Source organism: Staurois parvus, unplaced genomic scaffold (genome assembly GCF_062004578.1).
Source record: "Staurois parvus isolate SC_StPar_1 unplaced genomic scaffold, SC_StPar_1.0 ptg000449l, whole genome shotgun sequence".
Lineage (NCBI taxonomy): Eukaryota > Metazoa > Chordata > Amphibia > Anura > Ranidae > Staurois > Staurois parvus.
In genome coordinates, this window is record NW_028318245.1 from 7213637 (window position 1) to 7227016 (window position 13380).

Sequence of the window (13380 nt, forward strand, 5' to 3'; positions counted from 1 at the left end):
TCCTGACTCCCCCTGTACTGTGCCCTCCTGACTCTTCCTGTACTGTGCCCTCCTGACTCCCCCAGTACTGTGCCCTCCTGACTCCCCCTGTACTCCTGTACTGTGCCCTCCTGACTCCCCCTGTACTGTGCCCTCCTGACTCCTCCTGTACTGTGCCCTCCTGATTCCTCCTGTACTGTGCCCTCCTGACTCCTCCTGTACTGTGCCCTCCTGACTCCCCCTGTACTGTGCCCTCCTGATTCCTCCTGTACTGTGCCCTCCTGATCCCCCCTGTACTGTGCCCTCCTGACTCCCCCTGTACTGTGCCCTCCTGACTCCCCCTGTACTGTGCCCTCAAAGTCGCCCCCCCCCCCCCGTACTGTGCCCTTTGTGTTGATTAGCCTTTGATTTATGGCATATCTTTTTATTGTTTGAAATCAGTTTTATTAACACGACTAATAAATATATGTTTAATTCTATCAACTATTATTATTATACAGGATTTACGGCGCCAACAGTTTGCTCAGCGCTTTACAATATAAAGGGAGACAATACAGCAACCATACGGTTCAATACAAGAGGGTTAGTAGGGCCCTGATCCTGGAGCTTACAATCTAAGAGGGCGGGGCTGGTGGTACAAAAGGTAATAACTGATAAGAGGAATAGAAGATTCCGTTATTAGCTGAGGGCAGGATAGGCTTCCCTGATTAGAGAGGTTTTCAGAGATCGCCTAAAAGTGGGCAGAGTAGGTCTGATAGATTGGGGTAGAGAGTTCCAGAGGATGGGGGAGGCTCTGGAGAAGTCCTGGAAGAGGAGACAAGGGGGCTAGAGAGCAGGAGGTCGTGGGAGAGTACGGTTTGGGTGATATTTGGAGACAAGACAACTTAATTTCAATGGGCTGCCACACAAAAAGTAGTACATGCTTGATTTTTAAAACCCGACCTCACCAATCCACATGGTGCTATGGTGCCATGGATTGCGTCGGCTGGGAATGCATGCAGCTTCGCCAGATTCGTAGGGGTGCAGGAACAACAAGAACAAGGATGACAGCATGGGACACTGGTGCAGAGGATCACAGCAAGACAACACTGGATCCCCTAGGCAGGTGAGTATCTGAATTGAGGACAATCCAGCTTGGGGTGTACCTACCTGTCAATCTCTTGGGGTACAGTTGAAAATTCCTCTTAACCGCTTGCGGACCGCGCACTGTACATGTACAAGATTCAGCATTTCTGGGTTAGCGGCACGCTTGCGCCTGCCGCCCCGGCTGTGCTGTTATTCGCTACAGCACAAGCTGAACAGCGGGCCCCGACCAATGGTTTATGGCCGTGACCCGCTGATTGGCTGAATTCCAAAAGAGAGCTCTGTGTTGGTGAAAAACACAGGGTTCTCTACAAACATCAGCAATGTACCATTTTTTTTTCCTTCCTGCAAAGCAGGGAGTAAAAACCGGCACATTGCTTAGTAAAACATCACACTATAAACATTGTTAGGCACACAGTTAACACTTTGCTTGCCCCTAAATGTTAACCCTTTCTAAGCCAGTTTCATTACTACAGTGACAATGTAAATTATTAGCACTGATCACTGTATTAGTTGCACTGGTGATGTCAGTGTCAGCTAGTTCAGTGCCAGTTAGTGTCAGATTGCCCATCACACTATCACAGTCCCTCTATAAGTCTCAGTATATATCCCATAGTTTGTAGATGCTAGAACTTTCACACAAACCAATCAATATACACTTATTGGGATTTTTTTTTTTATTAAACACATGTAGCAGAATACATTATGGCCTAAATTTATTACGTTTTTTTATATTATTTTTTATTAAATATGTTTTAAAGCAGAAAGTACAAAAATATATTTTTTTCAAAACTTTAGGCCAGTTAGTGTCAGATTGCTCGCCACACTATCACAGTCCCTCTATATGTCCCAGTATATATCCCATAGTTTGTAGATGCTAGAACTTTCACACAAACCAATCAATATACACTTATTGGGATTTTTTTTTTTTACCGAACACATGTAGCAGAATACATTATGGCCTAAATTTATGAAGATTTTGTTTTCATTATTTTTTATTGAATATGTTTTATAGCAGAAAGTAAAAAAAATATATTTTTTTAAACTGTTAGGCCAGTTTCACACAAACCATACACTTATTGGGATTTGTTTTGTTTGTTTGTACAAAACACGTAGCAGAATACATTATGGCCTAAATTTATGAAGAAATTTTGTCTTATTACTTTTTATTAAATATGTTTTATAGCAGAAAGTACAAAAATATATTTTTTTCAAAACTTTAGGCCAGTTAGTGTCAGATTGCTCGCCACACTATCACAATCCCTCTATATGTCCCAGTATATATCCCATAGTTTGTAGATGCTAGAACTTTCACACAAACCAATCAATATACACTTATTGCGATTTTTTTTTTACCAAACGCATGTAGCAGAATACATTATGGCCTAAATTTATTAAGACATTTTTTTAAATAATTTTTTATTAAATATGTTTTATAGCAGAAAGCAAAAAAAAATATTTTTTTCAAAATTTTAGGCCAGTTTCACACAAACCAATCAATATAGGCACGCAAAAAAATTTGACTAACAATGGCAATAAGGATACACACAGGAGTGCCATTACCATCAAGACGTACAGGTTTCATCAATCAATAAACAGAGACTAAACTGTAGGAATAAACCAAATGTAACAAAAACAATGCAGCGGATAAAGTAGAAAAAGAGAGAAGAGAGAAAAGAAAGAGGAAACAGCTCCTAAGAAAAAGGAAAAAAATAGGGGGGTGGGGGTCAGCTGTAAGACTCTCACGATACAAAAATGTAACTAATCCAAGGCTCCCAAGTCCCCTCAAATCTGGACACATTGTCATTGACAATACTTGTAAGTTTATCGTTTACCATTATCCAATTAAGTTTATGTTTCACCCTGTCCAACGGGATCACAGATTGTTTCCAACTTCTAGCTATGGTAATGCGAGCTGCCAGTAAGAGGTATAAAATTAGTTTAGTCGATTTTTTGGGAACGTCAGTGGGAAGTATATGAAACAAGGCCACTTCCAGTGATCTACAGATATTAACTCCTGTTACCGAATATATAAAATGAAATATGCGGATCCAGATCCTACTCACAACTGGACATTTCCACCAAACGTGGAACATAGTACCTTCTTGACCACAGCGTCGGAAACAGCTAGATGATACTGAGGGGTACATTTTGACCAAGCGAGTAGGAACCAAATACCAGCGAAGTAGCGTTTTATAATTGGATTCAACAAGATCAGTATTAATCGAGATCTTTGATAAAGTATGAAACGCATTCCGCCATGTATCTAAATCTAATGAACTATTTAAATCCCCCCCCCCATTGGGTCATATGTCACGTCTATGGTAGTGAGCTCTATAAAACCACAGCTTGGGGTTCCCCAGGGCGCGGAATCTAAGCCCCAGCCTGCTTGTTCACCAGGGCCCCTGATGGTGGGGATGGACTTGGAGCAAGCTGGAACCAGGTTGCAGCCCCCAGGTACACCCAGCTGAGGTAGAGGAGACAGCTAGAGGGAACAGGGTACACCAAGCGTAGACACAGGAGATCCAGTTGGAAAGCCGAGGTCAGGACAGGTGGAAAACTAGCGATGTCAGGAACAAAGCCGGGGTCGGTACACAGGCAGACAATACAGGAGGGATGTCAGGGACGAAGCCGGGGTCGGTACACAGATATACTAACGGATACTCAGTAGAACACAGGGGAGCTCCAACAACAACCGTTGCTCAGGCAATGTGGCCCAGTCTGAGCACATCTTAAATAGGCAGGCAGACAAGGAGGTGGGACAGGAAGTGATGGAAGGAAAGGACATAAAACCCAGGGAATAGCAGACGACGCCCACAGGTGAGCACAGAACACCACATGTGAAGGAATCCAGAGCAGCATGGAGGTAAGTGTAAACACACCAGAGGCTGCAAGCTAACTTGTGACATCATGTAGGACAATTTAGCGAGAGGATCAACAATGGAAGCATAAATAAAGGATAAACGACCTCGCATCATCCCACCTGCTCCACAGGAGACCTCGAGGGAAGTAAGCGCACAGGGTTCTCTGAGTAATCTAAGTTTGCTAATGATAAAAGAGCGAAGTTGGTGATAACGAAATATTTCTCTGGGAGGCATCTGATATGTCATCAAAAAATGTTCAAGTGACCGAGGACTAAACTCATCTAAATAGTCTCTGATACGTAACAGACCCTTATTAATCCACCACTGGAACACCGATGGAGATAGACCCGGGGCAAACTCAGGATTACCAAACACTGGGGCTAATGGGGTATGTGGAGAGGAGAAAGTTTTGAGAGCTCGCCATCTATCCCACACCGATAACGAATAGGATAGAGTAGGTCACAAAATAGGAGGATGCAATCCACCAGGAAGCCACATGAGAGTACCCACAGCGTATAGAAGGCACGAAAGAGCCTTAATCCCGACCCACTGGGGGACATATCCCCTGGCCGTAGTACACGATAACTGTGATATTTGGGCCGCCTGAAAATATGCCAGGAGATTAGGGAGTCCCAAACCGCCATGCCTCTTCAGGGAGAATAAGGTGGACTTGTTAATCCTAGGGCGTTTTCCCCTCCATATAAATCTAGAGACCGCTGCTTGTAGTAATAACAGTTCCGTTTGGGGACCATGATTGACAGCATCCTGAAATAGTACAATGATCTCGGTAAAAAGGTCATTTTAATAGAATGAATTCTACCGAACCAGGAAAGTGAAAGATCCTGCCAGTCTAGTAAGTTATTTTTAAGTCGTTTGAAAAGCGGGAGATAGTTGGTCTTGTATAACGTCGATATAGATTTCATGACGTGAATCCCTAGATAGGGAAGAGAGCCAGGGGCCCACTGAAAATCAAAATTTTCTCCGAATCGGGTAACGAGATATTCAAGGCAACCGTTTTAGACGAGTTAAGAGTAAGACCAGAGGCCTCAGAAAACCGATGAAACAAGTGGAAGAAACCAGGCAGAGACGTTCGAGGATTAGAAACATACATTAGAACATCATCGGCAAATAAGGCGCATTTATGATCCCGTTGACCACAGTAGACGCACGAGATAGTGGGATCAGCACGAATAGAATCGCAAGTGGTTCCATTGCCAAAGCAAAGAGCAATGGAGAAAGAGGACATCCCTGTCTAGTCCCTCGTTCTATCGAAAAAGGGGCTGATTTATATCCACGAATAGAAACTTGAGCAGACGGAGTAGAATATAGGGCCCGTAACAGCGTCGTAAAATGAGGGCCAAACCCGAATTTGTCTAACATCTGAAACAGTCCCAAGACAGACTGTCGAATGCTTTCTGAATATCCAGTGACAGTAGTACAATTTCCCTCTGTGAAGACCTGTCCCAAATGGACTGCACCGCTGACAGCAAAGTTATAGTCCGTCGAATTTGGTCCCATGTTTGTCGACCGCTTATGAATCCTGACTGGTCATCGTGAATATATAGGGCCAAAAATTTATGGAGACGTAGGGCCAGTATTTTAGTAAGCATCTTTAAATTGCAATTATTTAAGAAAATAGGCCGGTAATTGGAAACCATAGCGGCGTCTTTGAGAGGCTTGGGGATGACACTGATGAATGCTTTATTTTCATCTGGGAGTAACATTCCCCCGTCCCGCAAATAGTTAAAGTAGAGGGCCATATGGGGCATCAAAATATCAGGGAAAGCTTTATAATAATTATTGGGAAGACCATCCGGTCCTGGGGCCTTATGAGAGGCAAGAGATTTCACCGCGTTCCCGATTTCTTCACATGAAATAGGCCGTTCCATCATCTCCCTATGGGTCTCCTGGAGAGGGGGGAAGCGAAACAGACCCCAAAAAAGTGTCAAGAGACGAAGAAGAACCCCCTTTGGGCGAGCTATAAAGTTTAGAGTAGAAAGAATGAAATTTGTGGAGGATCTTACTAGGGTCCTGGGATAACGAACCGTTATCCAATCTGAGTTTGGGGAAAGCCGTCTGGGAATGTCTGGGAGTCAGCTTGCGTGCTAACAAAGTACCAGGTCTGTCCCTCCAAGTAAAGAATTTATGCTTAGACCAACGAAGTTGTTTGTCAGCAATGGTAGTAAGACACAAATTAAGTTCCAGTCGGGCCTGGTCAAGTTTACGTAACAAATCAGGACTGGGATTTTGCTTATGTTGAGCAACCAGGTCAGTGTATAACTGAGTATTAAAGGTAAGTAGGTCATTTCATGCTTTTTTAAGACGAGAAGAAAGTTAAATAATACACCCCCTGACCGAGGCCTTATGAGATGCCCAATTAATCGCCTGGTCCGTGTCCTTTGCTTTATTGAAGTCAAAGAATGCTTGTAAATGTGAGGAGATTTCCCGACAATGAGAGGGGTTACCCAAAATAGAGTCATTAGGACGCCAGTGAAAAGCCGTCCTACCAGGTGTGCTGGACGACAAGGTTATAGAAACTGGGTTATGGTCAGACCAGGGCGTGGAGAAAATTTTAGCAGTAAGAAGTCTGGGGAGTGAATGTGTCTGAAGAAATATATGATCAATATGGGAATAACTGTTATGAGCCCTGGAGTAGTGGGAGTAGTCTCGAGAAGTAGGATTAGCCTCTCTCCATGCATCAATAAAGTCATAGCGATATAATAGTTGGGCTAACTTACGGCTCTGTCTAGAAGGAGGCTGCAGCGTGACGGTTTGGGAATGATCCAGAGTCTGGTCCAGTGCTAGATTGGAGTCACCAGCCAGAATAACATCACCCTCAAATTCCCCGACCAGGGTGCTTAGCAGGGACTGAAAAAATTCCACCTGATTGGTATTTGGAGTATAATAAATTAGAAAAGTGATTAGGTGTCCTCCCAAGTGGCCTTTCACCAGAAGATATCGCCCCTCCCTGTCCCGCATAATTTTGGATTCAGTAAAGGACAGTCGGCGAGAAAAGCAAAGGGCCTCCCCCGTTTTTTCTCTGTAGCATTAGCAAAAAAGCAGACAGGGTAATCTTTATGGATATAGCGCGGAGAGAAGGAGGGGGGAAAATGCGTCTCCTGTAAGGCAACTATATCTGCCCCAAGAGAGTGGTACAAACTAAAAGCCTGTATGCGTTTAGAGGGGGAATTAAGCCCCTGAACATTGTGAGAAATTAGACGAATACCCCCTCTAGGGAAGACATTATAAATAATTAAGGAGCTAAGCAGGATGGAGACCCTACGTTCCTGAAGAGTGAAAATGTTCCTAAGAGTCCCTAAATGTTGCCAGCTGACCCCAGAGGAAAACAAAAAAAGACAAAGAAGGAAAAATTGGAGAAAAAGGAAAGAGAAAGGATAAGACATTCGGAACACAAAAGTCCGCATGTCAAGTAACCGTGGTACACGAAACATTACTATATAAATAGTTCAGACTATGCACCAGGAAATACAGAGCAATAGCCCTGTAGTGGAATGGATCTGCCCAGAGAAGCGATCTCGGGGAATAGTCTTCCAGTCAGTGAGAGCGCAAAGACACTCTCTGGCACCGACAGTAGCAGAAACCCATCAGCAATAAATCGAAAGTTTAGTGCAAAAAAATACAAGAACAAAACAAAACAATTGAACCTTCTGAAATGGCATTCAGCAAACAGATGTAAAGTAATCCCCAGGTCCCGCCCCCACAACTCCCCCCACAACCCCCCCCCCGCCAACGCTAGCAGGAGCCACAGAGAGGCCACCACCAATCAAAACATTACAGTGAAAAGTCCCCAAAAGGACACAGGAGTTCAAGAGATCTTCCCAGGTGTATTCCGTGACCCCTTCTTCTTAAAGTTTGGCGTAGCCCACAATGGCTGGAGCAGCAGAAGTCGAGAAGCTGATCCCGTAGGGGAATGGAATGCCGGACTGCGAGAGATAACACCCAGCTGAAGCAGCAACTCCTCGCCAACCTGGAACGTAGAAAACCCATTAAGAGTGAACTGCAGGCGAAAAGGGTAGGCCCAACGATATCTAATGCCCTTCTGAACTAAGTGAGAGAGTAGTGGCTTGAGGGATCGCCGCTTCTGGCTAGTGGCCGGAGAGACATCAGCAAAGATTTGTATCTTGTGCCCCGTAAGCTCCAGGTCCGGGGGGGGGGGGGCCGGGAGCTAGTGTGCACTATGCCCTTATATGGGCTGTTATCGGCGCCGGAGGTGTGCGGAGCTATCGCCGGGACATCCGATCCCGGCGGCCGCGCATGCGCACTCCCTTGAATATGTTTTATAGCAGAAAGTAAAAAATATATTTTTTTCAAAACTTTAGGCCAGTTAGTGTCAGATTGCCCGCCACACTATCACAGTCCCTCTATAAGTCCCAGTATATATCCCATAGTTTGTATATGCTAGAACTTTCACACAAACTAATCAATATCCACTTATTGGGATTTTTTTTTTACCAAACACATGTAGCAGAATACATTATGACCTAAATTTATTAAGAATTTTTTTAAATAATTTTTTATTAAATCTGTTTTATAGCAGAAAGTAAAAAATATTTTTTTTTCAAAATTTTAGGCCAGTTAGTGTCAGATTGCCTGCCACACTATCACAGTCCCTCTATAAGTCCCAGTATATATCCCATAGTTTGTAGATGCTAGAACCTTCACACAAACGAATCAATATCCACTTACTGGGATTTTTTTTTACCAAACACATGTAGTAGAATACATTATGACATAAATTTATTAAGAATTTTTTTAAATAATTATTTATTAAATCTGTTTTATAGCAGAAAGTAAAAAATTTTTTTTTTTCAAAATTTTAGGCCAGTCAGTGTCAGATTGCCCGCCACACTATCACAGTCCTTCTATAAGTCAGTATATATCCCATAGTTTGTAGAAACTAGAACTTTCACACAAACCAATCAATATACACTTATTGGGATTTTTTTATCAAACACATGTAGCAGAATACATTATGGCCTAAATGTATGAAGATTTTTTTTATTATTTTTTATTGAATATGTTTTATAGCAGAAAGTAAAAAATATGTTTTTTTTGTCAAAATTTTAGGTCCTTTTTCATTTATGTAATAAAAAATAAAAACCCCAGTGGCGTTCAAATACCACCAAAAGAAAGCTCTATTTGTGTGAAAAAAATTATATTAAAGTACAGCAGTGCTGAATAGCAAAAAAATGACCTGGTCATGATGGGAGCTGAAGTGATCAACATTAATCAACGTGGTTGCAATTCTTATTCAGTTCACTAATTGATTTGCCCCAGAAAAGTATATGTTGGGAAGGATCGTATATTGCACATAGCCGTCTTTGTAATCACCATATTGATATGAGACTCCATGATAAAAATATGTTCCGCCATTTTTGGATTTTTTATTAAATAGTTGAGGTCAATGGGTGTAGCAATTATGGTGTCCAGTCCATGAGAGCCCTTCGGGTGGGTTTTATCTGTCCAGCATCTTTATTGTATCTGAATGGTCCAGAAGATCATGTATTTGTATCAGGACCGGAACATTGTTGGTATAATTGCTTTGATTTTTATCTTTACCTGCAGAGATCGTTTTGAAAGGAATTACTTCCCTTGGGATTAGGCACACTTTTTCGGGTTTCCCATGATGACTGAAGAGGAGAGTGACATGACTGAGCAGATATTAAACCTTACCCTAGAAATCATGTACCTGCTGACCGGAGAGGTGAGGAGGATTCTGGGAGGTCACATGACATCACTCTCACCTCTATTAATAAAACACAGACCTGGCCGGAGTGGTGAGGAGCATTCTGGGAGGTCACATGACATCACTCTTATCTCTATTAATAAAACACAGACCTGACCGGAGAGGTGAGGAGGATTCTGGGAGGTCACATGACATCACTCTCATCTCTATTAATAAAACACAGACCTGACCGGAGAGGTGAGGAGGATTCTGGGAGGTCACATGACATCACTCCTATCTCTAATAATAAAACACAGGCCTGACCGGAGAGGTGAGGAGGATTCTGGGAGGTCACATGACATCACTCTTATCCCTATTAATAAAACACAGACCTGACCGGAGAAGTGAGGAGGATTCTGGGAGGTCACATGACATCACTCTTATCTCTATTAATAAAACACACAGCTGACCGGAGAGGTGAGGAGGATTCTGGGAATGCTATAGTGAAATTCTGATTTCAAGTCTTTTAATGGCCTTTATACACAGGATTACATAGTGGTGAAAACATCTGGTGATCGTGTAGCCTCCAGAAGCCCTCAAAATATATCAGGAGGATTGAACGGGAGCCAGAGTTCCAACATGGAGCCTTCACCTCCTTCTTTGATACTTGAGAAGAACGACAAAAAGATTCTAGAAGTCACCCAGAAGATCATTGAGCTTCTGATGGGAGAGGTGAGCAGTGCCGGGAATTCTGGGACATTCTTCAGTAACAGACAAGGGATGTGTCTGGATGGTGACTGTATCATTGTGTGTGTCAGGTTCCTATAAGGTGTCAGGATGTCACTGTCTATTTCTCCATGGAGGAGTGGGAGTATTTAGAAGGACACAAGGATCTCTACAAGGATGTCATGATGGAGAATCACCAGACCATCATCGCCCCAGGTAAAAAAAGATTTTCACTTCCTGTAAAGCAATGAGCAACATGGATTGTCCACTCATATCCACCATCATCTAATAACAACATGTCTGTGTTTCTTTTTACAGATGGAGATACTCTCAGGAAAACATTGGGGGGATGTTCTATCTACACAGGTGATAAATACATTCATCAAGACTGTCCAGAAGAAAGTCCAATGTCTCCAAATATCCCTGCAGGACTTCATGATGCTGAAGGATCTTTTGCTTGCCCAAATCCAAAAGAGACTCCTTCTAATAAATTCCATACAGATATCCAAAATCTTCATCCAGGACTTCACAGTGTGCCACCTAATCTCTCTAAACTCAAGAAGTCTTCTCAAGCTAAATCACGCACTCTTGCCTCAAATCAAAAGTCAGTAGTGAGATCAAAGAAAACCTTGAATCCTCAGAGATTGTCTCACCTGGAACTTGTGTCAATTGGCCACATTTACAAAGCTCACAAAGCATTTTGCTGCCCCGAATGCGGAAAATGTTTCCCCAAGAAAACCGATCTTGTTAGGCACCTTAGAAGTCACACAGGAGAACGGCCATTTTCATGCTCCGAGTGCAAGAAAAGTTTTACCCAGAGTTCCCACCTCACCCGACATCAGAGAATCCATGCAGGAGTGAAGCGATTCGCATGTTCCGAATGTGGAAAGTGTTTTTCGGAAAAGTCCGATGTTGTCCGGCATCAGAAGGTCCACCTGTGGAAGAAGCCGTCACCGTGTTTTGAGCATAATAGTTTTACAGTGATAAATACAGGGGACTTGAATGGACACAAGAACAGTCAAGAATAGAAAAGCAGTTCCTTATTTGATTTATCTAAATTTCTTAGGAGAACCGTGAAGACTTGTACTAGTTAAATGAGCTTCGGGAATGTGAAGAGGTTCTACACCAATTACGTCTATAGCATGGCTATGAATAAGATGAGGGTTCTGCAAAAATAACAGGTAGCTAACAAGGAAGCTGAGCTGGTCTTCAAAGATCCTGATGACTGGGCAACACTTGGTCATGTTCTTTGGATGACAGTGAAGACTCACTCTGGTTAAGTGAGCTACCATAATGTGTAAATGTTCTACACTAATTAATTACATTGATATTACTATGAGTAAGATGAGGGTTCTGCAGAAACAACAGAAGTAACTAGCAAGGTCACTGAGCTGGTCTTAAAAGATTCTGTGGTCTGAAGACTGGGCAATAAGTGGTTATGTTCGCTGGATGACCGTGAAATGGTTCCCTGGTTAAGTTAAATGAACTTCCAGTTTAAAAGGTTCTCTACACCAATGCATTACATTTATAGCATTGCAATGAGTGAGTTGAAGGTTCTGCAGGAGTCACTAACAAGGGAGCTGAGCTGGTCTTAAGAGATCCTGTTGCCTGATGGCTGGGCAGCAAGTGCTCATGTCCCCGGGATGACCATGAAGACTCATACTGATTAAGTGAGCTTCCATAATGTGAAAAGGTTCTACACCAATTACATTTATAGCATTACTATGAGTAAGATGAGGGTTCTGCAGAAACAACAGAAGTAACTAACAAGGTTGCTGAGCTGGTTTTAAAAGATCCCGTGGTCTGATGACTGGGCAACAAGTGGTCATTTTTTCTGGATGACCATGAAGACCCACTCTGGTTAAATGAGCTTCCATAATGTGAAAAGGTTCTACACCAATTACATTTATAGCACTGTTATGAGTAAGATGAGGGTTCTGGAGAAACAACAGAAGTAACTAACAAGGTCGCTGAGCTGGTCTTAAAAGATTCTGTGGTCTGAAGACTGGGCAACAAGTGGTCATGTTCCCTGGATGACTGTGAAGGACCACTCTGGTTAAATGAGCTTCCATAATGTGAAAAGGTTCTACACCAATTACATTTATAGCATTACTATGAGTAAGATGAGGGTTCTGCAAAAACAACAGAAGTAACTAACAAGACCACTGAGCTGGTCTTAAAAGATCTCGTGGTCTGAAGACTGGACAACAAGTGGTCATGTTCCCTGGATGATCGTGAAGGACCACTCTGGTTAAATGAAAATTTAAAAGGTTCTCTACACCAATGCATTACATTTATAGCATTGCAATGAGTGAGATGAGGGTTCTGCAGAAACAACAGAAGTAACTAACAAAGGAGCTGAGCTGGTCTTCAAAGATCCAGTTGGCCGATGATTGGGCAACAAGTGGTCACGTTAACTGGATGACCATGAAGGACCACTCTGGTTAAATGAACTTCCAGTTTAAAAGTTTCTCTACACCAATGCATTACATTTATAGCATTGCAATGAGTGAGATGAGGGTTCTGCAGGAGTAACTAACAAGGGAGTTGAGCTGGTCTTAAGAGATCCTGTTGCCTGATGGCTGGGCAGCAAGTGGTCATGTCCCCTGGATAACCCTGAAGACTCACACTGGTTAAGTGAGCTTCCATAATGTGAAGGTTCTACACCAATTACATTTATAGCATTACTATGAGTAAGATGAGGGTTCTGCAGAAACAACAGACGCAACTAACAAAGGAGCTGAGCTGGTCTCCAAAGATCCCAGTGCCTGATGATCGGGCAACAAGTGGTCATGTTCCCTGCATGACCGTGAAGGACCACTCTGGTTAAATGAAAATTAAAAAGGTTCTCTACACCAATGCATTACATTTATAGCATTGCAATGAGTGAGATGAGGGTTCTGCAGGAGTAACTAACAAGGGAGTTGAGCTGGTCTTAAGAGATCCTGTTGCCTGATGGCTGGGCAGCAAGTGGTCATGTCCCCTGGATAACCATGAAGACTCACACTGGTTAAGTGAGCTTCCATAATGTGAAGGTTCTAC

General features: G+C 42.8%; 1 protein-coding gene across 1 annotated transcript in view; it reads left to right on the forward strand.

Annotated features, from left to right (window-relative positions):
* LOC149453514 (uncharacterized) overlaps positions 1 to 13380 on the forward strand; it is a 36210-nt gene that overhangs the window by 1244 nt on the left and 21586 nt on the right. The window contains exons 2-5 of the mRNA XM_089688654.1: positions 9513 to 9651; positions 10159 to 10344; positions 10431 to 10554; positions 10657 to 11365. Of these exons, the coding sequence (XP_089544780.1) occupies positions 9571 to 9651; positions 10159 to 10344; positions 10431 to 10554; positions 10657 to 11365 (1100 nt within the window). The 5' untranslated portion in view covers positions 9513 to 9570. The remainder of the gene's footprint in view (positions 1 to 9512; positions 9652 to 10158; positions 10345 to 10430; positions 10555 to 10656; positions 11366 to 13380) is intronic.